The 25,424-nt window shown below is 58.5% G+C and overlaps 1 protein-coding gene across 1 annotated transcript in view; it reads right to left on the minus strand.

The window, feature by feature from the left end:
- LOC119977131 (dynein heavy chain 10, axonemal-like) overlaps window positions 1-25,424 on the minus strand; it is a 552,876-nt gene that overhangs the window by 109,571 nt on the left and 417,881 nt on the right. Inside the window, 3 exon segments of the mRNA XM_038817763.1 lie at window positions 17,116-17,157; window positions 17,159-17,204; window positions 17,207-17,284. Coding sequence (XP_038673691.1) covers window positions 17,116-17,157; window positions 17,159-17,204; window positions 17,207-17,284 — 166 coding nt within the window.

Raw genomic sequence — 25,424 nt, forward strand, 5'->3', positions numbered from 1 at the left:
TGTGAAGAGAACGAGATTGGTAAAGAGAAATGTAGGCCCCCTACAGTCAGAAACAGGGAATGCATATTAAGGGACAAAGAAATGGCTGAGCAATTAAATACATACTTTGGATCTATCTTCACAAAAGAGGACACAAATAAGATACAAGAAATGTTGGCGAATGAAAGGATTAGTGAGAGGGAAGAACTGAGAGAGATCAACATTAGTAGTGTAATGTCAGAGTGCCTTTAAGAAATGGATGTTTATCAAATAGCTGCAGTGATGTCAGTGTGCGGGTGGAGCTGAACTGTGACTGCTTTTACTTTCACTTTGAGCAAAAAGGCTGGTGTGTGTCTGTGTGTTTTAGTTTCGTTTTCAGAGTTGAAGAAGCTGCAGTCACAGCAGGAAGGTGCATCGATCTCCCTCTGCAATCTAAAGACCGTCTCCAGATCATTTGAAGATTTCAAAGTCATACCTGTTTCTGTAGAGAATTTAAACCTGCTGTCTTTCTGTAAAAAGGGTCTTTTGGTCTTATGGATGTTGTTAGGAAAGTTATGAAGGGTTACTTATAGAATATTGTATCTGTGGGGATTATTGGTGTTGATAGTTGTTAAGATGTTTACTGTGGGTTTCTAAAGTGTTAACTGGATTCATAAATAAACATGGTTTTGTTTTAAAAGTACTTTAGATCTCTGTTGCATCACATCTGTAAAGTAGGCCCTTATGTTCCCCATAACTTATCTATTGAATCTATTGAAAGCCATGGGACAGGGGAACAGGCAGATTACTATCTGAATGGTTGTGAGTTGGGAAAGGGGAGTGTGCAGCGGGACCTGGGTGTCCTTGTGCAGCAGGCGGGAAAGAAGGCTAATGGTATGTTGGCCTTCATTGTGAGAGGTTTCGAGTATAGAAGCAGGGATGTGTTGCTGCAATTGTACAGGGCCTTGGTGAGGCCACACCTGGAATATTGTGGGCAGGTTTGGTCTCCTTCCCTGAGGAAGGATATTCTTGCTCTCGAGGGGGAGCAGCAAAGGTTTACCAGACTGATTCCAGGGATGGCGGGACTGTCATATGAGGAGAGATTGACTAGGTTGGGATTGTTCTCGCTGGAGTTCAGAGGAACGAGGGGTGATCTGAGAGAGACTGATGAAATTCTAACAGAACTAGAGAGGGGAGATGCAGGAAAGATGTTACCAATGATGGGTGTGTCCAGACTCAGGGGTCACGGCCTGAGGATTCAGGGTAAACCATTTTGGACAGAGATGAGGAGACATTTCTTCACCCAGAGAGTGGTGAGCCTGTGGAATTCATTACCACAGGAAGTAGTTGATGCTAAAACTTTGAATATATTCAAGAGGTGGCTGGATATAGCACTCCGCGCCTGTTCGGGTACACAGAGGGAGAATTCAGAATGTCCGATTCACCTAACAGCCCGTCTTTCAAGACTTATGGGAGGAAACCGGAGCACCCGGAGGAAACCCACGCAGACACGGGGAGAACGTGCAGACTCCGCACAGGCAGTGACCCAAGCCGGGAATCGAACCTGGGACCCTGGCTCTGAGAAGCAACAGTGCTAACCATTGTGCTACAGTGCCGCCCAGGGAAACAGATTTGTTTCTGGGGGGCCGGTTTGCGAGGCTGAAGGAGCTGGGGGAGAAATATAGGTTGGGGCAGGGGGAGATGTTTATGTATTTGCAGGTCTGAGATTTTGCTAAGAAGGAGATACAGAGCTTTCCGATGGCGTCGGTCTCCACACTGTTGGAGGAGGTGCTGACGGCAGGGGGGATGGAGAAGGAGGTGGTGTCGGCAATTTATGGGGTGATACTGGGGGACGACAAGGTATCACTGGAGGGGACCAAGGCGAAGTGGGAGGAAGAGTTGAGAGAGATCATGGAGGAGGGGTTGTGGTGTGAGGTGCCCCGGGGGGGGTAAATGCCTCAACCTCGTGCACGAGGTTGGGGCTGATTGAGCTGAAGGTGGTGTATAGGACGCACCTCACAAAGGCGAGGATGAGCCGACACTTTGAGTGGGTAGTGAATGTTTGTGAACACTGTGGGGGACCCTGCTTATCACGTTCATATGTTTTGGTCCTGCCCAAAATTGGGGAGAGAGAGAAATACAGCACAGAACAGGCCCTTCGGCCCACGATGTTGTGCCGAACCTTTATCCTAGGTTAATCATAGAATTTTGGACACTAAGGGCAATTTAGCATGGCCAATCCACCCAACCGGCACATCTTTGGACTGTGGGAGGAAACCGGAGCACCCGGAGGAAACCCACGCAGACACTGGAAGGATGTGCAGACTCCACACAGACAGTGACCCAAGTCGAAATCGAACTTGGGACCCTGGAGCTGTGAAGCAATTGTGCTATCCACAATGCTACCGTGCTGCCCTTAAGAAGAAATTAATCTACACTCCATTATTCTACCCTAATCCATGTACCTATCCAATAGCCGCTTGAAGGTCCCTAACGTTTCCGACTCAACTACTTCCACAGTCAGCGCATTCCATGCCCCCACTACTCTCTGGGTAAAGAACCTACCTCTAACAACCCCCTATATATTCCACCATTTATCTTAAATTGCTGTCCCCTTGTAATGGTTTGTTCCACCCGGGGAAAAAGTCTCTGACTGTCTACTCTATCTATTCCCCTGATCATCTTATAAACCTCTATCAAGTCGCCCCTCATCCTTCTCCGTTCTAATGAGAAAAGGCCTAGCACCCTCAACCTTTCCTCGTATGACCTACTCTCCATTCCAGGCAACATCCTGGTAAATCTCCTTTGCACCTTTTCCAAAGCTTCCACATCCTTCCTAAAATGAGGTGACCAGAACTGCACACAGTACTCCAAATGTGGCCTGACCAAGGTTTTGTACAGCTGCATCATCACCTCACGACTCTTAAATTCAATCCCTCTGCTAATGAACGCTAGCACACCATAGGCCTTCTTCACAGCTCTATCCACTTGAGTGGCAACTTTCAAAGATCTATGAACATAGACCCCAAGATCTCTCTGCTCCTCCACATTGCCAAAAACCCTACCATTAACCCTGTATTCCGCATTCATATTTGTCCTTCCAAAATGGACAACCTCACACTTTTCAGGGTTAAACTCCATCTGCCACTTCTCAGCCCAGCTCTGCATCCTATCTATGTCTCTTTGCAGCCGACAACAGCCCTCCTCACTATCCACAATTCCACCAATCTTTGTATCATCTGCAAATTTACTGACCCACCCTTCAACTCCCTCATCCAAGTCATTACTGAATATCACAAACAGCAGAGGACTCAGCACTGATCCCTGCGGTATGCCACTGGTAACTGGGCTCCAGGCTGAATATTTGCCATCCACCATCACTCTCTGTCTTCTATCGGTTAGCCAGTTCGTTATCCAACTGGCCAAATTTCCTACTATCCCATGCCTCCCTACTTTCTGCATAAGCCTACCATGGGGAACCTTATCAAATGCCTTACTAAAAACCACATCCGCTGCTTTACCTTCATCCACATGCTTGGTCACCTCCTCAAAGAAGTCAATAAGACTTGTAAGGCAAGACCTACCCCTCACAAATCCGTGCTGACTATCCCTAATCAAGCAATGTCTTTCCAGATGCTCAGAAATACTATCCCTCAGTACCCTTTCCATTACTTTGCCTACCACCAAAGTAAGACTAACTGGCCTGTAATTCCCAGGGTTATCCCGATTCCCTTTTTTGAACAGGAGTATTGGAAAGTGGTCTTCAGGGTAATCTCGAAGGTCGTGCACGTGAGGCTCGTATCAGGTCCGAAGCCAAATCCGGGGTATCGGATCGGCCGGGGTTGGAAGCAGATGAGGCGGCAGATGTTTTAGCCTTCACCTCACTGATCGCCTGAAGGCAGATCCTGTTGGGGTGAGGCCCGTTTCTCCACCCTGTGCCCTCACGTGGCGGGAGGGGATTTACTGGAGTTATTAATGCTCGAGAAAGTGAAGTTTCGAGTTGAGGGGAAGGATGGAAGGGGTCTACAATTCATAGGCTTTGTTTATCATGCATCTTCATGAATTGGATGAAATGGAAGGTTAGGAGGGAGGAGTTGGGAAAGTATAGGTTATTGGAGTTTATGTACAGGATGATGGTGGATTCTTGATTCTTCTTTTTTCTTTCTTGTTCTGTATTTAAAATGTTGGGGGCTGTTTGGGGGGGGGGGGTCGGACAGGTAGGTGGGCTGTTTGGGGGGGGGTCGGACAGGTGGGTGGGCTGTTTCGGGGGTGGGTCGGCAGGGTGGGGGGCTGTTTGGGGGGGGTCGGACAGGTGGGGGGCTGTTTGGGGGTGGGTCAGACAGGGGGGGGGGCTGTTTGGGGGGGTGGGTCGGGCTGGTGGGGGGCTGTTTGTGGGGTGGGTCGGAGAGGTGGGGGGCTGTTTGGGGGGTGGGTCGGGCAGGGTGGGGGCTGTTTGGGGGGTCGGGCAGGGTGGGGGCTGTTTGGGGGGCTGTTTGGGGGGTGGATCAGGCAGGGTGGGGGGCTGTTTGGGGGATCGGGCAGGGTGGGGGGTTGTTTGGGGGGTGGGTCGGGCAGGGTGGGGGGTTGTTTGGTGGTGGGTCAGGCAGGGTGGGGGGCTGTTTGGGGGGTCGGAGAGGTGGGGCCTGTTTGGGGGGTGGGTCGGGCAGGGTGGGGGCTGTTTGGGGGTGGGTTGGGCAGGGTGGGGGCTGTTTAGGGGGTGGGTTGGGCAGGGTGGGGGCTGTTTGGGGGGTGGGTCGGAGAGGTGGGGGGCTGTTTGGGGGGAGGGTAGGGCAGGGTGGGGGGCTGTTTGGGGGTGGGTCGGGCAGGGTGGGGGCTGTTTGGGGGGTGGATCGGGCAGGGTGGGGGCTGTTTGGGGGGTGGATCGGGCAGGGTGGGGGAAGTTTGGGGGGTGGGTCGGGCAGGGTGGGCTGCTGTTTGGGGGGTGGGTCAGGCAGGGTGGGGGGCTGTTTGGGGGGTGGGTCGGCAGGGTGGGGGGCTGTTTGGGGGGTGGGTCGGCAGGGTGGGGGGCTGTTTGGGGGGTGGGTCGGGCAGGGTGGGGGGCTGTTTGGGGGGTGGGTCAGGCAGGGTGGGGGGCTGTTTGGGGGGTGGGTCGGGCAGGGTGGGGGGCTGTTTGGGGGGTGGGTTGGACAGGGTGGGGGGCTGTTTGGGGGGTGGGTTGGGCAGGGTGGGGGGCTGTTTGGGGGTGGGTCAAGCAGGGTGGGGGGCTGTTTGGGGGGTCGGAGAGGTGGGGGCTGTTTGGGGGGTGGGTCGGGCAGGGTGGTGGGCTGTTTGGGGGGTGGGTCGGAGAGGTGGGGGGCTGTTTGGGGGGTGGGTTGGGCAGGGTGGGGGGCTGTTTGGGGGGTGGGTCAGGCAGGGTGGGGGGCTGTTTGGGGGGTGGGTCGGAGAGGTGGGGGGCAGTTTGGGGGGTGGGTAGGGCAGGGTGGGGGGCTGTTTGGGGAATCGGGCAGGGTGGGGGGCTGTTTGGGGGGTGGATCGGGCTGGGTGGGGGCTGTTTGGGGGGTGGGTCGGGCAGGGTGGGGGCTGTTTGGGGGGTGGATCGGAGAGGTGGGGGCTGTTTGGGGGGTGGGTCGGGCAGGGTGGGGGCTGTTTGGGGGGTGGGTCGGGCAGGGTGGGGGGCTGTCTGGGGGGTCGGAGAGGTGGGGGGCTGTTTGGGGGGTGGGTCGGGCAGGGTGGGGGCTGTTTGTGGGGTGGGTCGGGCAGGGTGGGGGGCTGTTTGGGGGGTGGGTCGGGCAGGGTGGGGGGCTGTTTGTGGAGTGGGTCGGGCAGGGTGGGGGCTGTTTGGGGGGTGGGTCGGGCAGGGTGGGGGCTGTTTGGGGGGTGGGTAGGGCAGGGTGGGGGCTGTTTGGGGGGTGGGTCGGGCAGGGTGGGGGCTGTTTGGGGGGTGGGTCGGGCAGGGTGGGGGCTGTTTGGGGGGTGGGTCAGACAGGTGGGGGCTGTTTGGGGGGGTGGGTCGGGCAGGTGGGGGGCTGTTTGGGGGGGTCGGGCAGGGTGGGGGCTGTTTGGGGGGTGGGTCGGGCAGGGTGGGGGGCTGTTTGGGGGTGGGTCGGGTAGGGTGGGGGCTGTTTGGGGGGGGTCGGGCAGGGTGGGGGGCTGTTTGGGGGTGGGTCGGGCAGGGTGGGGGCTGTTTGGGGGGTGGGTCGGAGAGGTGGGGGGCTGTTTGGGGGGTGGGTCGGGCAGGGTGGGGTGCTATTTGGGGGGTGGGTCGGGCAGGGTGGGGGCTGTTTGGGGTGTGGGTCGGGCAGGGTGGGGGCTGTTTGGGGGGTGGGTCGGGCAGGGTGGGGGCTATTTGGGGGGTGGGTCGGGCAGGGTGGGGGGCTGATTGGGGGGTGGGTCGGGCAGGGTGGGGGCTGTTTGGGGGGTGGGTCGGGCAGGGTGGGGGCTGTTTGGGGGGTGGGTCGGGCAGGGTGGGGGGGCTGTTTGGGGGGGGTCGGGCAGGGTGGGGACTGTTTGGGGGGTGGGTAGGGCAGGGTGGGGGGTTGTTTGGGGGGTGGGTCGGGCAGGGTGGGGACTGTTTGGGGGGTGGGTTGGGCAGGGTGGGGGGTTGTTTGGGGGGTGGGTCGGGCAGGGTGGGGGCTGTTGGGGGGTGGGTCGGAGAGGTGGGGGCTGTTTGGGGGGTGGGTTGGGCAGGGTGGGGGGATGTTTGGGGGGTGGGTTGGGCAGGGTGGGGGCTGTTTGGGGGGTGGGGTTGGGCAGGGTGGGGGGCTGTTTGGGGGTGGTGAGGCAGGGTGGGGGGCTGTTTGGGGGGTCGGAGAGGTGGGGGACTGTTTGGGGGGTGGGTCGGGAAGGGTGGTGGCTGTTTGGGGGGTGGGTCGGGCAGGGTGGGGGGCTGTTTGGGGGGTGGGTCGGGCAGGGTGGGGGGCTGTTTGGGGGGTGGGTCGGGCAGGGTGGGGGGCTGTTTGGGGGGTGGGTCGGGGCAGGGTGGGGGGCTGTTTGGGGGGTGGGTCGGGCAGGGTAGGGGGCTGTTTGGGGGGTGGGTCGGGCAGGGTGGGGGGCTGTTTGGGGGGTGGGTCGGGCAGGGTGGGGGATGTTTGGGGGGTGGATCGGGCAGAGTGGGGGGCTGTTTGGGGGTGGGTCAGGCAGGGTGGGGGGCTGTTTGGGGGGTGGGTCAGGCAGGGTGGGGGGCTGTTTGGGGGGTGGGTCGGGCAGGGTGGGGGCTGTTTGGGGGGTGGGTCGGGCAGGGTGGGGGGCTGTTTGGGGGGTGGGTCGGCAGGGTGGGGGGCTGTTTGGGGGGTGGGTCGGGCAGGGTGGGGGGCTGTTTGGGGGGTGGGTCAGGCAGGGTGGGGGGCTGTTTGGGGGGTGGGTCGGGCAGGGTGGGGGGGCTGTTTGGGGGGGTCGGGCAGGGTGGGGGCTGTTTGGGGGTGGGTCGGAGAGGTGGGGGGCTGTTTGGGGGATGGATCGGGCAGGGTGGGGGGCTGTTTGGGGGTGGATCGGGCAGGGGGGGGGGCTGTTTGGGGGGTGGGTCGGGCAGGGTGGGGGGCTGTTTGGGGGGTGGGTCGGGCAGGGTGGGGGGCTGTTTGGGGAGTGGGTCGGAGAGGTGGGGGGCTGTTTGGGGGGTGGGTTGGACAGGGTGGGGGCTTTTTGGGGGGGTGGGTTGGGCAGGGTTGGGGGCTGGGTCGGGCAGGGTGGGGGCTGTTGGGGGGTGGGTCGGCAGGGTGGGGGGCTGTTTGGGGGGGGGGTCGGGCAGGGTGGGGGCTGTTTGGGGGTGGGTTGGGCAGGGTGGGGGGCTGTTTGGGGGTGGGTCGGGCAGGGTGGGGGGCTATTTGGGGGTGGGTCGGGCAGGGTGGGGGGCTGTTTGGGGGGTCGGAGAGGTGGGGGGCTGTTTGGGGGGTGGGTCGGGCAGGGTGGGGGGCTGTTTGGGGGGTGGGTCGGGCAGGGTGGGGGCTGATTGGGGGGTGGGACGGGCAGGGTGGGGGGGCTGTTTGGGGGGTGGGTCGGCAGGGTGGGGGGCTGTTTGGGGGGTGGGTCGGGCAGGGTGGGGGCTGTTTGGGGGGTTGGGCAGGGTGGGGGCTGTTTGGGGGGTGGGTTGGGCAGGGTGGGGGCTGTTTGGGGGGTTGGGCAGGGTGGGGGGCTGTTTGGGGGGTGGGTTGGGCAGGGTGGGGGGCTGTTTGGGGGTGGGTCGGGCAGGGAGGGGGCTGTTTGGGGGGTGGGTCGGGCAGGGTGGGGGCTGTTTGCGGGGTGGTTCGGGCAGGGTGGGGGGCTGTTTGGGGGGTGGATCGGGCAGGGTGGGGCTGTTTGGGGGGTGGGTCGGGCAGGGTGGGGGGCTGTTTGGGGGTTGGGTCGGGCAGGGTGGGGGGCTGTTTGGGGGGTGGGTTGGGCAGGGTGGGGGGCAGTTTGGGGGGTGAGTCGGAGAGGTGGGAGCTGTTTGGGGGGTGGGTCGGGCAGGGTGGGGGCTGTTTGGGGGGTCGGAGAGGTGGGGGGCTGTTTGGGGGGTGGGTCGGGCAGAGTGGGGGGCTGTTTGGGGGTGGGTCAGGCAGGGTGGGGGGCTGTTTGGGGGGTGGGATGGGCAGGGTGGGGGGCTGTTTTGGGGGTGGGTTGGGCAGGGTGGGGGGCTGTTTGGGGGGTGGGTCAGGCAGGGTGGGGGCTGTTTGGGGGGGTCGGAGAGGTGGGGGGCTGTTTGAGGGGGTGGGTCGGGCAGGGTGGGGGCTGTTTGGGGGGTGGGACGGGCGGGGTGGGGTGCTGTTTGGGGGTGGGTTGGGCAGGGTGGGGGGCTGTTTGGGGGGTGGGTTGGGCAGGGTGGGGGGCTGTTTTGGGGGTGGGTTGGGCAGGGTGGGGGCTGTTTGGGGGTGGGTCAGGCAGGGTGGGGGGCTGTTTGGGGGGTCGGAGAGGGTGAGGGGCTGTTTGAGGGGGTGGGTCGGGCAGGGTGGGGGCTGTTTGGGGGTGGGTCAGGCAGGGTGGGGGCTGTTTGGGGGGTCGGAGAGGTGGGGGCTGTTTGGGGGGTGGGTCGGGCAGGGTGGGGGCTGTTTGGGGGCTGGGTCGGGCAGGGTGGGGGCTGTTTGGGGGGTGGGTCGGCAGGGTGGGGGGCTGTTTGGGGGGTGGGTCGGCAGGGTGGGGGGCTGTTTGGGGGGTGGGTCGGGCAGGGTGGGGGGCTGTTTGGGGGGTGGGTTAGGCAGGGTGGGGGGCTGTTTGGGGGGTGGGTCGGGCAGGGTGGGGGGGCTGTTTGGGGGGGTCGGGCAGGGTGGGGGCTGTTTGGGGGTGGGTCGGAGAGGTGGGGGGCTGTTTGGGGGGTGGATCGGGCAGGGTGGGGGGCTGTTTGGGGGGTGGGTCGGGCAGGGTGGGGGGCTGTTTGGGGGGTGGGTCGGGCAGGGTGGGGGGCTGTTTGGGGGGTTGGTCGGGCAGGGTGGGGGCTGTTTGGGGGGTGGGTCGGAGAGGTGCGGGGCTGTTTGGGGGGTGGGTTGGGCAGGGTGGGGGCTGTTTGGGGGGTGGGTTGGGCAGGGTGGGGGACTGTTTGGGGGGTGGGTCGGGCAGGGTGGGGGGCTGTTTGGGGGTGGGTCGGCAGGGTGGGGGGCTGTTTGGGGGGTGGGTCGGACAGGGTGGGGGCTGTTTGGGGGGTGGGTTGGGCAGGGTGGGGGCTGTTTGGGGGGTGGGTCGGGTAGGGTGGGGGGTTGTTTGGGGGGTGGGTCGGAGAGGTGGGGGCTGTTTGGGGGGTGGGTCGGGCAGGGTGGGGGGCTGTTTGGGGGGTGGATCGAAGAGGTGGGGGGCTGTTTGTGGGGTGGGTCGGAGAGGTGGGGGGCTGTTTGGGGGGTGGTTCGGGCAGGATGGGGGCTGTTTGGGGGTCGGGTAGGGTGGGGGGCTGTTTGGGGTGTGGGTTGGGCAGGGTGGGGGCTGTTTTGGGGGTGGGTTGGGCAGGGTGGGGGGCTGTTTGGGGGTGGGTCAGGCAGGGTGGGGGGCTTTTTTGGGGTTCGGAGAGGTGGGGGGCTGTTTGGGGGGTGGGTCGGGCAGCGTGGGGGGCTGTTTGGGGGGTGGGTCGGGCAGGGTGGGGGGCTGTTTTGGGGGGTGGGTCGGGCAGGGTGGGGGGCTGTTTGGGGGGTGGGTCGGGCAGGGTGGGGGCTGTTTGGGGGGGTGGGTCGGGCAGGGGGGGGGCTGTTTGGGGGGTGGATCGGGCAGGGGGGGGGCTGTTTGGGGGGTGGGTCGGGCAGGGTGGGGGCTGTTTGGCGGGTGGGTCGGGCAGGGTGGGGGGGCTGTTTGGGGGGGGGGTCGGGCTGGTGGGGGCTGTTTGGGGGGTGGGGCGGGCAGGTGGGGGCTGTTTGGGGGGTGGGGGCTGTTTGGGGGTCGGGCAGGGTGGGGGCTGTTTGGGGGGTGGGTCGGGCAGGGTGGGGGCTATTTGGGGGGTGGGTCGGGCAGGGTGGGGGGCTGATTGGGGGGTGGGTCGGGCAGGGTGGGGGCTGTTTGGGGGGTGGGTCGGGCAGGGTGGGGGCTGTTTGGGGGGTGGGTCGGGCAGGGTGGGGGGGCTGTTTATGGGGGGTCGGGCAGGGTGGGGACTGTTTGGGGGGTGGGTAGGGCAGGGTGGGGGGTTGTTTGGGGGGTGGGTCGGGCAGGGTGGGGGCTGTTTGGGGGTGGGTCGGAGAGGTGGGGGCTGTTTGGGGGGTGGGTTGGGCAGGGTGGGGGGCTGTTTGGGGGGTGGGTTGGGCAGGGTGGGGGCTGTTTGGGGGGTGGGTTGGGCAGGGTGGGGGGCTGTTTGGGGGTGGGTGAGGCAGGGTGGGGGGCTGTTTGGGGGGTCGGAGAGGTGGGGGACTGTTTGGGGGGTGGGTCGGGCAGGGTGGGGGGCTGTTTGGGGGGTCGGGCAGGGTGGTGGCTGTTTGGGGGGTGGGTCGGGCAGGGTGGGGGGCTGTTTGGGGGGTGGGTCGGGCAGGGTGGGGGGCTGTTTGGGGGGTGGGTCGGGCAGGGTGGGGGGCTGTTTGGGGGGTGGGTCGGGCAGGGTGGGGGGCTGTTTGGGGGGTGGGTCGGGCAGGGTAGGGGGCTGTTTGGGGGTGGGTCGGGCAGGGTGGGGGGCTGTTTGGGGGGTGGGTCGGGCAGGGTGGGGGGATGTTTGGGGGGTGGATCGGGCAGAGTGGGGGGCTGTTTGGGGGTGGGTCAGGCAGGGTGGGGGGCTGTTTGGGGGGTGGGTCAGGCAGGGGTGGGGGCTGTTTGGGGGGTGGGTCGGGCAGGGTGGGGGCTGTTTGGGGGGTGGGTCGGGCAGGGTGGGGGGCTGTTTGGGGGGTGGGTCGGCAGGGTGGGGGGCTGTTTGGGGGGTGGGTCGGGCAGGGTGGGGGGCTGTTTGGGGGGTGGGTCAGGCAGGGTGGGGGGCTGTTTGGGGGGTTGGTCGGGCAGGGTGGGGGCTGTTTGGGGGGTGGGTCGGAGAGGTGCGGGGCTGTTTGGGGGGTGGGTTGGGCAGGGTGGGGGCTGTTTGGGGGGTGGGTTGGGCAGGGTGGGGGACTGTTTGGGGGGTGGGTCGGGCAGGGTGGGGGGCTGTTTGGGGGTGGGTCGGCAGGGTGGGGGGCTGTTTGGGGGGTGGGTCGGACAGGGTGGGGGCTGTTTGGGGGGTGGGTTGGGCAGGGTGGGGGCTGTTTGGGGGGTGGGTCGGGTAGGGTGGGGGGTTGTTTGGGGGGTGGGTCGGAGAGGTGGGGCTGTTTGGGGGGTGGGTCGGGCAGGGTGGGGGGCTGTTTGGGGGGTGGATCGAAGAGGTGGGGGGCTGTTTGTGGGGTGGGTCGGAGAGGTGGGGGGTCTGTTTGGGGGGTGGTTCGGGCAGGATGGGGGCTGTTTGGGGGTCGGGTAGGGTGGGGGGCTGTTTGGGGTGTGGGTTGGGCAGGGTGGGGGCTGTTTGGGGTGGGTTGGGCAGGGTGGGGGCTGTTTGGGGGTGGGTCAGGCAGGGTGGGGGGCTTTTTGGGGTTCGGAGAGGTGGGGGGCTGTTTGGGGGGTGGGTCGGGCAGCGTGGGGGCTGTTTGGGGGGTGGGTCGGGCAGGGTGGGGGGCTGTTTGGGGGGTGGGTCGGGCAGGGTGGGGGGCTGTTTGGGGGGTGGGTCGGGCAGGGTGGGGGCTGTTTGGGGGGGTGGGTCGGGCAGGTGGGGGGCTGTTTGGGGGGTGGATCGGGCAGGGTGGGGGCTGTTTGGGGGGTGGGTCGGGCAGGGTGGGGGCTGTTTGGGGGGTGGGTGGGGCAGGGGGGGGGGGCTGTTTGGGGGGTGGGTCGGGCTGGTGGGGGCTGTTTGGGGGGTGGGTCGGGCAGGTGGGGGCTGTTTGGGGGGTGGGGGCTGTTTGGGGGTCGGGCAGGGTGGGGGCTGTTTGGGGGGTGGGTCGGGCAGGGTGGGGGCTATTTGGGGGGTGGGTCGGGCAGGGTGGGGGGCTGATTGGGGGGTGGGTCGGGCAGGGTGGGGGCTGTTTGGGGGGTGGGTCGGGCAGGGTGGGGGCTGTTTGGGGGGTGGGTCGGGCAGGGTGGGGGGGCTGTTTGTGGGGGGTCGGGCAGGGTGGGGACTGTTTGGGGGGTGGGTAGGGCAGGGTGGGGGGTTGTTTGGGGGGTGGGTCGGGCAGGGTGGGGCTGTTTGGGGTGGGTCGGAGAGGTGGGGGCTGTTTGGGGGGGGGTTGGGCAGGGTGGGGGGCTGTTTGGGGGGTGGGTTGGGCAGGGTGGGGGCTGTTTGGGGGGTGGGTTGGGCAGGGTGGGGGGCTGTTTGGGGGTGGGTGAGGCAGGGTGGGGGGCTGTTTGGGGGGTCGGAGAGGTGGGGGGACTGTTTGGGGGGTGGGTCGGGCAGGGTGGGGGGCTGTTTGGGGGGTCGGGCAGGGTGGTGGCTGTTTGGGGGGTGGGTCGGGCAGGGTGGGGGGCTGTTTGGGGGGTGGGTCGGGCAGGGTGGGGGGCTGTTTGGGGGGTGGGTCGGGCAGGGTGGGGGGCTGTTTGGGGGGTGGGTCGGGCAGGGTGGGGGGCTGTTTGGGGGGTGGGTCGGGCAGGGTAGGGGGCTGTTTGGGGGGTGGGTCGGGCAGGGTGGGGGGCTGTTTGGGGGGTGGGTCGGGCAGGGTGGGGGGATGTTTGGGGGGTGGATCGGGCAGAGTGGGGGGCTGTTTGGGGGTGGGTCAGGCAGGGTGGGGGGCTGTTTGGGGGGTGGGTCAGGCAGGGTGGGGGGCTGTTTGGGGGGTGGGTGGGCAGGGTGGGGGCTGTTTGGGGGGTGGGTCGGGCAGGGTGGGGGGCTGTTTGGGGGGTGGGTCGGCAGGGTGGGGGCGTTTTGGGGGGTGGGTCGGGCAGGGTGGGGGGCTGTTTGGGGGGTGGGTCAGGCAGGGTGGGGGGCTGTTTGGGGGGTGGGTCGGGCAGGGTGGGGGGGCTGTTTGGGGGGGTCGGGCAGGGTGGGGGCTGTTTGGGGGTGGGTCGGAGAGGTGGGGGGCTGTTTGGGGGATGGATCGGGCAGGGTGGGGGGCTGTTTGGGGGTGGATCGGGCAGGGTGGGGGGCTGTTTGGGGGCTGGGTCGGGCAGGGTGGGGGGCTGTTTGGGGGGTGGGTCGGGCAGGGTGGGGGCTGTTTGGGGAGTGGGTCGGAGAGGTGGGGGGCTGTTTGGGGGGTGGGTTGGGCAGGGTGGGGGCTGTTTGGGGGGTGGGTTGGGCAGGGTGGGGGGCTGTTTGGGGGGTGGGTCGGGCAGGGTGGGGGGCTGTTTGGGGGTGGGTCGGCAGGGTGGGGGGCTGTTTGGGGGGTGGGTCGGGCAGGGTGGGGGCTGTTTGGGGGGTGGGTTGGGCAGGGTGGGGGGCTGTTTGGGGGTGGGTCGGGCAGGGTGGGGGGCTATTTGGGGGTGGGTCGGGCAGGGTGGGGGGCTGGTTTGGGGGGTCGGAGAGGTGGGGGGCTGTTTGGGGGGTGGGTCGGGCAGGGTGGGGGGCTGTTTGGGGGGTCGGGCACGGGTGGGGGCTGTTTGGGGGGTGGGACGGGCAGGGTGGGGGGCTGTTGGGGGGGTGGGTCGGCAGGGTGGGGGGCTGTTTGGGGGGTGGGTCGGGCAGGGTGGGGGCTGTTTGGGGGATTGGGCAGGGTGGGGGCTGTTTGGGGGGTGGGTTGGGCAGGGTGGGGGCTGTTTGGGGGGTTGGGCAGGGTGGGGGGCTGTTTGGGGGGTGGGTTGGGCAGGGTGGGGGGCTGTTTTGGGGGTGGGTCGGGCAGGGTGGGGGCTGTTTGGGGGGTGGGTCGGGCAGGGTGGGGGCTGTTTGCGGGGTGGTTCGGGCAGGGTGGGGGGCTGTTTTGGGGGGTGGATCGGGCAGGGTGGGGGCTGTTTGGGGGGTGGGTCGGGCAGGGTGGGGGGCTGTTTGGGGGTTGGGTCGGGCAGGGTGAGGGGCTGTTTGGGGGGTGGGTTGGGCAGGGTGGGGGGCAGTTTGGGGGGTGAGTCGGAGAGGTGGGAGCTGTTTGGGGGGTGGGTCGGGCAGGGTGGGGGGCTGTTTTGGGGGTGGGTTGGGCAGGGTGGGGGGCTGTTTGGGGGGTGGGTCAGGCAGGGTGGGGGGCTGTTTGGGGGGTCGGAGAGGTGGGGGGCTGTTTGAGGGGGTGGGTCGGGCAGGGTGGGGGCTGTTTGGGGGGTGGGACGGGCGGGGTGGGGTGCTGTTTGGGGGGGGGTTGGGCAGGGTGGGGGGCTGTTTGGGGGGTGGGTTGGGCAGGGTGGGGGGCTGTTTTTGGGGGTGGGTTGGGCAGGGTGGGGGCTGTTTGGGGGTGGGTCAGGCAGGGTGGGGGGCTGTTTGGGGGGTCGGAGAGGTGAGGGGCTGTTTGAGGGGGTGGGTCGGGCAGGGGGGGGGCTGTTTGGGGGTGGGTCAGGCAGGGTGGGGGCTGTTTGGGGGGTCGGAGAGGTGGGGGCTGTTTGGGGGGTGGGTCGGGCAGGGTGGGGGCTGTTTGGGGGCTGGGTCGGGCAGGGTGGGGGCTGTTTGGGGGGTGGGTCGGCAGGGTGGGGGCTGTTTGGGGGGTGGGTCGGCAGGGTGGGGGGCTGTTTGGGGGGTGGGTCGGGCAGGGTGGGGGGCTGTTTGGGGGGTGGGTTAGGCAGGGTGGGGGGCTGTTTGGGGGGTGGGTCGGGCAGGGTGGGGGGGCTGTTTGGGGGGGTCGGGCAGGGTGGGGGCTGTTTGGGGGCTGGGTCGGAGAGGTGGGGGGCTGTTTGGGGGGTGGATTCGGGCAGGGTGGGGGGCTGTTGGGGGGTGGGTCGGGCAGGGTGGGGGCTGTTTGGGGGGTGGGTCGGGCAGGGTGGGGGCTGTTTGGGGGGTTGGTCGGGCAGGGTGGGGGCTGTTTTGGGGGTGGGTCGGAGAGGTGCGGGGCTGTTTGGGGGGTGGGTTGGGCAGGGTGGGGGCTGTTTGGGGGGTGGGTTGGGCAGGGTGGGGGACTGTTTGGGGGGTGGGTAGGGCAGGGTGGGGGGCTGTTTGGGGGTGGGTCGGCAGGGGGGGGCTGTTTGGGGGGTGGTCGGACAGGGTGGGGGCTTTTTGGGGGGGTGGGTTGGGCAGGGTTGGGGGCTGTTTGGGGGGTGGGTCGGGTAGGGTGGGGGTTGTTTGGGGGGTGGGTCGGAGCGGTGGGGGCTGTTTGGGGGGTGGGTCGGGCAGGGTGGGGGGCTGTTTGGGGGGTGGATCGAAGAGGTGGGGGCTGTTTGTGGGGTGGGTCGGAGAGGTGGGGGGCTGTTTGGGGGGTGGTTCGGGCAGGTATGGGGGCTGTTTGGGGGCTGGGTAGGGTGGGGGGCTGTTTGGGGTGTGGGTTGGGCAGGGTGGGGTGCTGTTTTGGGGTGGGTTGGGCAGGGTGGGGGGCTCTGTTTGGGGGTGGGTCAGCAGGGTGGGGGGCTCTTTTGGGGTTCGGAGAGGTGGGGGGCTGTTTGGGGGGTGGGTCGGGCAGCGTGGGGGGCTGTTGGGGGGTGGGTCGGGCAGGGTGGGGGGCTGTTTGGGGGGTGGGTCGGCAGGGTGGGGGGCTGTTTGGGGGGTGGGTCGGGCAGGGTGGGGCTGTTTGGGGGGGTGGGTCGGGCAGTGGGGGGATGTTTGGGGGGTGGATCGGGCAGGGTGGGGGCTGTTTGGGGGGTGGGTCGGGCAGGGTGGGGCTGTTTGGCGGGTGGGTAGGGACAGGGTGGGGGGGCTGTTTGGGGGTGGGTCGGGCTGGTGGGGGCTGTTTGGGGGTGGGTCGGGCAGGTGGGGGCTGTTTGGGGGGTGGGGCGTTGGGGGTCGGGCAGGGTGGGGGCTGTTTGGGGGGTGGGTCAGACAGGTGGGGGGCTGTTTGGGGGTTGGGGTCGGGCAGGGTGGGGGGCTGTTTGGGGGGTGGGTCGGGCAGGGTGGGGGCTGTTTGGGGGGTGGGTCGGGCAGGGTGGGGGCTGTTTGGGGGGTGGGTCGGGCAGGGTGGGGGGCTGTTTGGGGGGTGGGTCGGAGAGGTGGGGGGCTGTTTGGGGGGTGGGTCGGGCAGGGTGGGGGGCTTTTTGGGTGGTGGGGGCTGGCCAGCGGTTTGCCATTGGATTTGTTATGGTGATTATTTGTTGGTGGATGTAAATTTTATTAAATGTGAAAAAGGAGAATAAAAATATTTTTAAATAAAGATTGCTGTGAAGGCAGCTGCCAATATGACAACAACTTGTAATTATATAGATAGCCCTTCACAAGAGTATTACAGAACAGATACTGACATTAAACCACATTAGGAGGTATTGGGGATGATGCCCAAAATCTTGGTTAGAGGAACGTTTAAGGAGCTTTTAAGGAACAGTGATTAGCACTGCTACCCACAACGCCAGGGACCCGGGTTCAATTCGGCCTCGGGCGACTGTACGTTCTCCCCGTGTCTGCGTGGTTTCCCTCCGGGTGTTACGGTTTCCTCCCACAGTCTGAAGATGGACAGGTTAGCGGAAAGACATGTCAGTGCACAGGATACGGGGATAGGGCAGGAGAGAGTGGGCGAGGCAGAGTGCAGGCTTGATAGGCCGAATGACCTCCTTCTGCACTGTCGGCTTTCTATGGATTCGATGGATCCTAAATGTGGAGGAATTCAGGAAGGAGATTCCAGAGTTAGGGCCCAGGCAAGTGACAGCACAGTAACCAAAGGTGGAGAGATTAAAATAGGAATATACATAATGAAGGAATGTTGATAATTTTGAGGATTACACAGCTGGAAGCGATAACAGAGAAAGCATTCAAGCAAACAACAGAGGAAGGATTCAAAACAAGGGTGAGAATTTAGAAGCAGACTGGTTTTCCTCCAGGGATTACTGATCTCAGTGACATCAGACTTTTCCAAACTCTGCAATGCTACTGGCAGCTTCCAGAGCTGGCAGAGCTTCAGCCAGGGAGTTTTCTGCATCTGCTTTTCCACTGCTATCACCTTGTTCTGTTCCTCGATCTCGGAAGCTTTCTCTTCTGCCAGTTGCCTCTTCTCCTCAGCTGAAAAATGTACAGAGAAGGCTCTGTAAATCTGCATTCATTTACACTTCCAACAATACTGCAAGTAGAACAAAATTCAAAGCTAACTTACACATCAACAAAAACAAAATAAAGTTAGTTCATTAGGTCATTAAAACTAACCTTTTACTATCAGTGTTAGTGAATGCCTTGGCTTGAGGGGCTGAATGGCCTCTGCCTGAGCCTACAGTTCGCGGTACGATTGGCCAACACACCTATATTCACTTCAAAAGGTTAGCAGACAAAGAAGGCTTGAAAATGCTCCAGGCTTCTCAAGACTCCTGTCGTAGATTTGGCCTTTTTGTGCATGTGTGTGTGTGGGGGGGGGGGGGGGAGCTGCTCGCACCCCGCGGTCCCAGTCCTGACAACTCAGAACTAAACTGAAACGAGGAGGAATTTGCAGGTGCCTGTACTTAAAAGTAGAACAATTTCTGAAAAATGCAATGCACTACATCAGACTGCAAATCTCCAGACTGCAGCCTAAAATCACAGGCATTCCTTGTACAGAAAATGGGGACAAGCAGTCCAAATAACAGTAACCTTTTGCTGCTTAATTCTTTTCAATAAGGCTATGAAGTAGCATTACACATTCCCCATTAGAACAAAATACAGTACAGCACAGGGATAGGCCATTCGGCCTCCAAGCCTGTACGGTCATGATATCACCTTTGCCAAAACCCTCAGCACTTCCTAGTGTCGTTTCCCTCTCCACCCATCCAATCCATTACTGCTTGTGTATGTCTGTTTGGCTAAACAATCGATCACAGCGATGAATAAACCAACTCCCTAGTTTTTCAGGAATATGTTTGTCACCTTTTTCCCAATTCGCCTGAGAGGGAATTTTAACTAATTTATTTTCTGATATAACCGTGTTGTTACATTCAGTTTACCAAAGGTAAACGAGCTACGTGCTCACAGCCAACTAGTTTATACGGAAATAATCTCAGAATGATGTTTCTCATGTACTATATTGGTTTGAGGCAATGAGGATCATCAATCATATTGTTGATATGTCACATTATATATTAGAATGGTTCCTATGCACTAATTACAGCAGGGGTATTGCGAGTTGCTAACGTTGTTGGTGCAGCAACCACACAAAGGGGAAGTGTGATATTAATCATTATAGTGGTGCTTTTGAATGGACACCCAGCGAGCCAGTCCTTCCACGGAAAGCTAATTGGGAAGAAGTGGGTGGTGGGAATAGAGGTAGAGTTTTTGACATTCTCTTTCTCTGTCTGGGAAAAAAACACAGTCTGCACCAGATTCTGCAGAACTAGAAGAGGCAGAAAAATCTGAGTCTCCCTTTAGCCAGAGGAGGGCATTGAGATAAAACAGAAAATGCGGAAAGGCGCAGCGGGCCTGGCTGTGGAGAGAGAAAACAAGTTAAACTTTCAATCCGTCTGCCTCCTTTCAGAGCATCTATGAGGGTGTGGCATACTCTGTTGACATACTCAATACATGAACCACGCAGCATCTAATGCGTAAGGTTAGTGCTAGTCAGCTCAGTAATACCGAGATGTAAGTGAGGTGGGGCTCACATCACAGAAGGTTTGCATAATCTAATATTTCTGATGTCATAAGGAATAAATAACTAAAATTCAGTCTGAAAATGGTATTTTGTCCATCCATTTATTCATGCTGTTTGCTGATTTACCACTGACCTTGAAAACTCATCACTACAGCGTCCAAAATAGAGGAGAAATGCCGAACGGGAATGATAAGGTACCGCCCCCAGATTGTGCGATTGTAACTAAATGTACAATACACTCTGTGTCATAGAGGTCACAAGGGCTATTTATGGTAGTTTCCTGGGTGATGTATCAAAGAGAATATTAACTGCAGACCCACAATGTGTAACTGGGGCAGCACGGTAGCACAGTGGTTAGCACAATTACTTCACAGCTCCAGGGTCCCAGGCTCGATTCCTGGCTTGGGACGCTGTCTGTGTGGAGTCTGCACATGCTCCCCATGTCTGCGTGGGTTTCCTCCGGGTCCTCCGGTTTCCTCCCACAGTCCAAAGACGTGCAGGTTAGGTGGACCGGCCATGCTAAATTGCCTTAGAGTCCAAAATTGCCATGGGAATTGCGTGGGGTCACTGGGTTATGGGGATAGGATGGAGGTGTGGGGTTGGGTAGAGTGCTCTTTCCAAGAGCCGGTACAGACTCGATGGGCCAGGTGAAATGTATGAAATCAGCTAGTAACTACTTATCAGCCAGGAACTGTACTCATCAGCTTGTAACTATCCTCGTCAACTAGTAACTGTCCTCATCAGCTAGTAACTATCCTCATCAGCCAGTAACGGTCCTCATCAGCTCGTAACGGTCCTCATCAGCCAGTAACTGTACTCATCAGATAGTAACTGTCCTCATCAACTAGTAACTATCCTCGCCAGATAGTAACTGTCCTCATCAGCTAGTAACTATCCTCATCACCTCGTAACTGTCCTCATCAGCTAGTAACTGTACTCATCAGCTAGTAACTGTACTCATCAGCCAGTAACGGTCCTCATCAGCTAGTAACGGTCCTCATCAGCAAGTAACTGTACTCATCAGATAGTAACTGTACTCATCAGATAGTAACTGTCCTCATCAACTAGTAACTATCCTCGCCAGATAGTAACTGTCCTCATCAGCTAGTAACTGTCCTCATCAGCCAGTAACTGTCCTCATCAGCTAGTAACTGTCCTCATCAGCTAGTAACTGTCCTCATCAGCTAGTAACTGTCCTCATCAGCTAGTAACTGTCCTCATCAGCTAGTAACTGTCCTCATCAGCCAGTAACTGTCCTCATCAGCTAGTAACTGTCCTCATCAGCTAGTAACTATCCTCATCACCTAGTAACTGTCCTCATCAGCTAGTAACTGTACTCATCAGCTAGTAACGGTCCTCATCAGCTAGTAACTGTACTCATCAGATAGTAACTGTCCTCATCAACTAATAACGTCCTCATCAGCCAGTAACTGTCCTCATCAGCCAGTAACTGTCCTCATCAGCCAGTAACTGTCCCATCAGCTAGTAACTGTCCTCATCAGCTAGTAACTGTCATCAGCTAGTAACTGTCCTCATCAGCTAGTAACTGTCCTCATCAGCCAGTAACTGTCCCCATCAGCCAGTAACTGTCCTCATCAGCTAATAACTGTCCTCATCAGCCAGTAACTGTCCTCATCAGCTAGTAACTGTCCTCATCAGCTAGTAACTGTCCTCATCAGCCAGTAACTGTCCCCATCAGCCAGTAACTGTCCTCATCAGCTAATAACTGTCCTCATCAGCCAGTAACTGTCCCCATCAGCAGTAACTGTCCTCATCAGCTAATAACTGTCCTCACTCAGCCAGTAACTGTCCTCATCAGCTAGTAACTGTCCTATCAGCTAGTAACTGTCCTCATCAGCCAGTAACTGTCCTCATCAGCTAGTAACTGTCCTCATCAGCTAGTAACTGTATTCATCAGCTAATAACTGTCCTCATCAGCCAGTAACTGTCCTCATCAGCCAGTAACTGTATTCATCAGCTAATAACTGTCCTCATCAGCTAGTAACTGTCCTCATCAGCTAATAACTGTCCTCATCAGCCAGTAACTGTCCTCATCAGCCAGTAACTGCTCATCAGCCAGTAACTGTCCTTCTCAGCTAGTAACTGTCCTCATCAGCTAGTAACTGTCCTCATCAGCTAGTAACTGTCCTCATCAGCTAGGTAAACTGTCATCAGCTAGTAACTGTCCTCATCAGCTAGTAACTGTCCCCATCAGCCAGTAACTGTCCTCATCAGCTAATAACTGTCCTCATCAGCTAGTAACTGTATTCATCAGCCCGTAACTGTCCTCATCAGCTAGTAACTGTCCTCATCAGCCAGTAACTGTCCTCATCAGCTAGTAACTGTCATCATAAGCTAGTAACTGTATTCATCAGCCAGTAACTGTCCTCATCAGTAGTAACTGTCTCATCAGCAGTAACTGTCCTCATCAGCTAGTAACTGTCATCATAAGCTAGTAACTGTCCTCATCAGCTAGTAACTGTATTCATCAGCTAGTAACTGTATCATCAGCCAGTAACTGTATTCATCAGCTAGTCAACTGTCCTCATCAGCTAGTAACTGTATTCATCAGCTAGTAATGTTCCTCATCAGCAGTAACTGTCCTCATCAGCCAGTAACTGTCCTCATCAGCTAGTACTGTCTCATCAGCTAGTAACTGTCCTTCATCAGCTAGTAACTGGTATTCATCAGCTAGAAACTGTCATCAGCTAGTAACTGTCTCATCAGCTAGTAAACTGTCACATCAGCTAGTAACTGTATTCATCAGCTAGTAAACTGTCCTCACAGCTAGTAACTGTCCTCATCAGCTAGTAACTGTATTCATCAGCCAGTAACTGTATTCATCAGCCAGTAACTGTCCTCATCAGCCAGTAACTGTCCTCATCAGCTAGTAACTGTCCTCATCAGCTAGTAACTGTCCTCATCAGTAGTAACTGTCCTCATCAGCTAGTAACTGTCTCATCAGCTAGTAACTGTCCTCATCAGGCCAGTAACTGTCCTCATCAGCCAGTAACTGTCCTCATCAGCTAGTAACTGTCCTCATAGCTAGTAACTGTCCTCATCAGCTAGTAACTGTATCATCAGCTAGAAACTGTCATCAGCTAGTAACTGTCCTCATCAGCTAGCTAACTGTCCTCATCAGCTAGTAACTGTCCTCATCAGCTAGTAACTGTACTCATCAGCTAGTAACTGTCCTCATCAGCTAGAAACTGCATAAGCCAGTAAATGTCCTCACCAGATAGTAACTGTTCCTCATCAGCTAGTAACTGTCCTCATCAGCTAGTAACTGTACTCATCAGCTAGTAACTGTCATCATCAGCTAGAAACTGTCATCAGCCAGTAACTGTCCTCATCAGCTAGAAACTGTCATCAGCCAGTAACTATCCTCATCAGCCAGTAACTGTACTCATCAGCTAGTAACTGTCCTCATCGGCTAGTAACTGTATCAATCAGCCAGTAACTATCCTCATCAGCCAGTAACTGTCCTCATCAGCTAGTAACTGTCCTCATCAGCTAGTAACTGTCCTCATCGGCTAGTAACTGTATTCATCAGCTAGAAACTGTCATCAGCTAGTAACTGTCCTCATCAGCTAGTAACTGTCCTCATCAGCTAGTTACTGTATTTATCAGCAGTAACTATCCTCATCAGCCAGTAACTGTCCTCATCAGCTAGTAACTGTATTCATCTGCCAGTAACTGTCCTCATCAGCCAGTAACTGTCCTCATCAGCTAGTAACTGTCCCTCATCAGCAGTAACTGTCCTCATCAGCTAGTAACTGTCCTCATCAGCCAGTAACTGTCCTCATCAGCTAGTAACTGTATTCATCAGCCAGTAACGTCCTCATCCGCTAGTAACTGTATTCATCAGCTAGTAACTGTCCCTCATCAGCCAGTAACTATCCTCATCAGCCAGTAACGTCCTCATCAGCTAGTAACGGTCCTCATCAGCTAGTAACTGTCCCCATCAGCCAGTAAACTGTATCATCAGCCAGTAACTGTCTCATCAGCCAGTAAACTGTCCTCATCAGCCAGTAACTGTATCATCAGCTAGTAACTGTCCTCCATCAGCTAGTAACTGTCCTCATCAGCTAGTAACTGTCTCATCAGCCAGTAACTGTCCTCATCAGCTAGTAACTGTCATCATAAGCTAGTAACTGTCCTCATCAGCTAGTAACTGTATTCATCAGCTAGTAACTGTACTCATCAGCCAGTAACTGTATCATCAGCTAGTAACTGTCCTCATCAGCTAGTAACTGTATTCATCAGCTAGTAACTGTCCTCATCAGCCAGTAACTGTCCTCATCAGCCAGTAACTGTCCCTCATCAGCTAGTAACTGTCCTCATCAGTAGTAACTGTCCTCATCAGCTAGTAACTGTATCATCAGCTAGAAACTGTCATCAGCTAGTAACTGTCCTCATCAGCTAGTAACTGTCCTCATCAGCTAGTAACTGTCCTCATCAGCTAGTAACTGTATTCATCAGCTAGTAACTGTCCTCATTCAGCTAGTACTGTCCTCATCAGCTAGTAACTGTATTCATCAGCTAGTAACTGTATTCATCAGCCAGTAACTGTCCTCATCAGCCAGTAACTGTCCTCATCAGCTAGTAACTGTCCTCATCAGCTAGTAACTGTCCTCATCAGCTAGTAACTGTCCTCATCAGCTAGTAACTGTCCTCATCAGCTAGTAACTGTCCTCATCAGCCAGTAACTGTCCTCATCAGCCAGTAACTGTCCTCATCAGCTAGTAACTGTCCTCATCAGCTAGTACTGTCCTCATCAGCTAGTAACTGTATTCATCAGCTAGAAACTGTCATCAGCTAGTAACTGTCCTCATCAGCTAGTAACTGTCCTCATCAGCTAGTAACTGTCCTCATCAGCTAGTAACTGTACTCATCAGCTAGTAACTGTCCTCATCAGCTAGAAACTGTCATCAGCCAGTAACTGTCCTCACCAGCTAGTAACTGTCCTCATCAGCTAGTAACTGTCCTCATCAGCTAGTAACTGTACTCATCAGCTAGTAACTGTCCTCATCAGCTAGAAACTGTCATCAGCCAGTAACTGTCCTCATCAGCTAGAAACTGTCATCAGCCAGTAACTATCCTCATCAGCCAGTAACTGTACTCATCAGCTAGTAACTGTCCTCATCGGCTAGTAACTGTATTCATCAGCCAGTAACTATCCTCATCAGCCAGTAACTGTTCTCATCAGCTAGTAACTGTCCTCATCAGCTAGTAACTGTCCTCATCGGCTAGTAACTGTATTCATCAGCTAGAAACTGTCATCAGCTAGTAACTGTCCTCATCAGCTAGTAACTGTCCTCATCAGCTAGTTACTGTATTTATCAGCCAGTAACTATCCTCATCAGCCAGTAACTGTCCTCATCAGCTAGTAACTGTATTCATCTGCCAGTAACTGTCCTCATCAGCCAGTAACTGTCCTCATCAGCTAGTAACTGTCCTCATCAGCCAGTAACTGTCCTCATCAGCTAGTAACTGTCCTCATCAGCCAGTAACTGTCCTCATCAGCTAGTAACTGTATTCATCAGCCAGTAACTGTCCTCATCAGCTAGTAACTGTATTCATCAGCTAGTAACTGTCCTCATCAGCCAGTAACTATCCTCATCAGCCAGTAACGGTCCTCATCAGCTAGTAACGGTCCTCATCAGCTAGTAACTGTCCCCATCAGCCAGTAACTGTATTCATCAGCCAGTAACTGTCCTCATCAGCCAGTAACTGTCCTCATCAGCCAGTAACTGTATTCATCAGCTAGTAACTGTCCTCATCAGCTAGTAACTGTCCTCATCAGCTAGTAACTGTCCTCATCAGCTAGTAACTGTATTTATCAGCCAGTAACTATCCTCATCAGCCAGTAACTGTATTCATCAGCTAGTAACTGTATTCATCAGCTAGTAACTGTCCTCATCAACTAGTAACTATCCTCGCCAGATAGTGACTGTCCTCATCAGCTAGTAACTATCCTCATCACCTCGTAACTGTCCTCATCAGCTAGTAACTGTACTCATCAGCTAGTAACTATCCTCATCACCTCGTAACTGTCCTCATCAGCCAGTAACGGTCCTCATCAGCTAGTAACGGTCCTCATCAGCAAGTAACTGTACTCATCAGATAGTAACTGTACTCATCAGATAGTAACTGTCCTCATCAACTAGTAACTATCCTCGCCAGATAGTAACTGTCCTCATCAGCTAGTAACTGTCCTCATCAGCCAGTAACTGTCCTCATCAGCTAGTAACTGTCCTCATCAGCTAGTAACTATCCTCATCAGCTAGTAACTATCCTCATCACCTAGTAACTGTCCTCATCAGCTAGTAACTGTACTCATCAGCTAGTAACGGGCCTCATCAGCTAGTAACTGTACTCATCAGATAGTAACTGTCCTCATCAACTAATAACTGTCCTCATCAGCCAGTAACTGTCCTCATCAGCCAGTAACTGTCCTCATCAGCTAGTAACTGTCCTCATCAGCCAGTAACTGTATTCATCAGCCAGTAACTGTATTCATCAGCTAATAACTGTCCTCATCAGCCAGTAACTGTACTCATCAGATAGTAACTGTCCTCATCAACTAGT

Source organism: Scyliorhinus canicula, chromosome 1 (genome assembly GCF_902713615.1).
Source record: "Scyliorhinus canicula chromosome 1, sScyCan1.1, whole genome shotgun sequence".
NCBI classification, from domain to species: domain Eukaryota; kingdom Metazoa; phylum Chordata; class Chondrichthyes; order Carcharhiniformes; family Scyliorhinidae; genus Scyliorhinus; species Scyliorhinus canicula.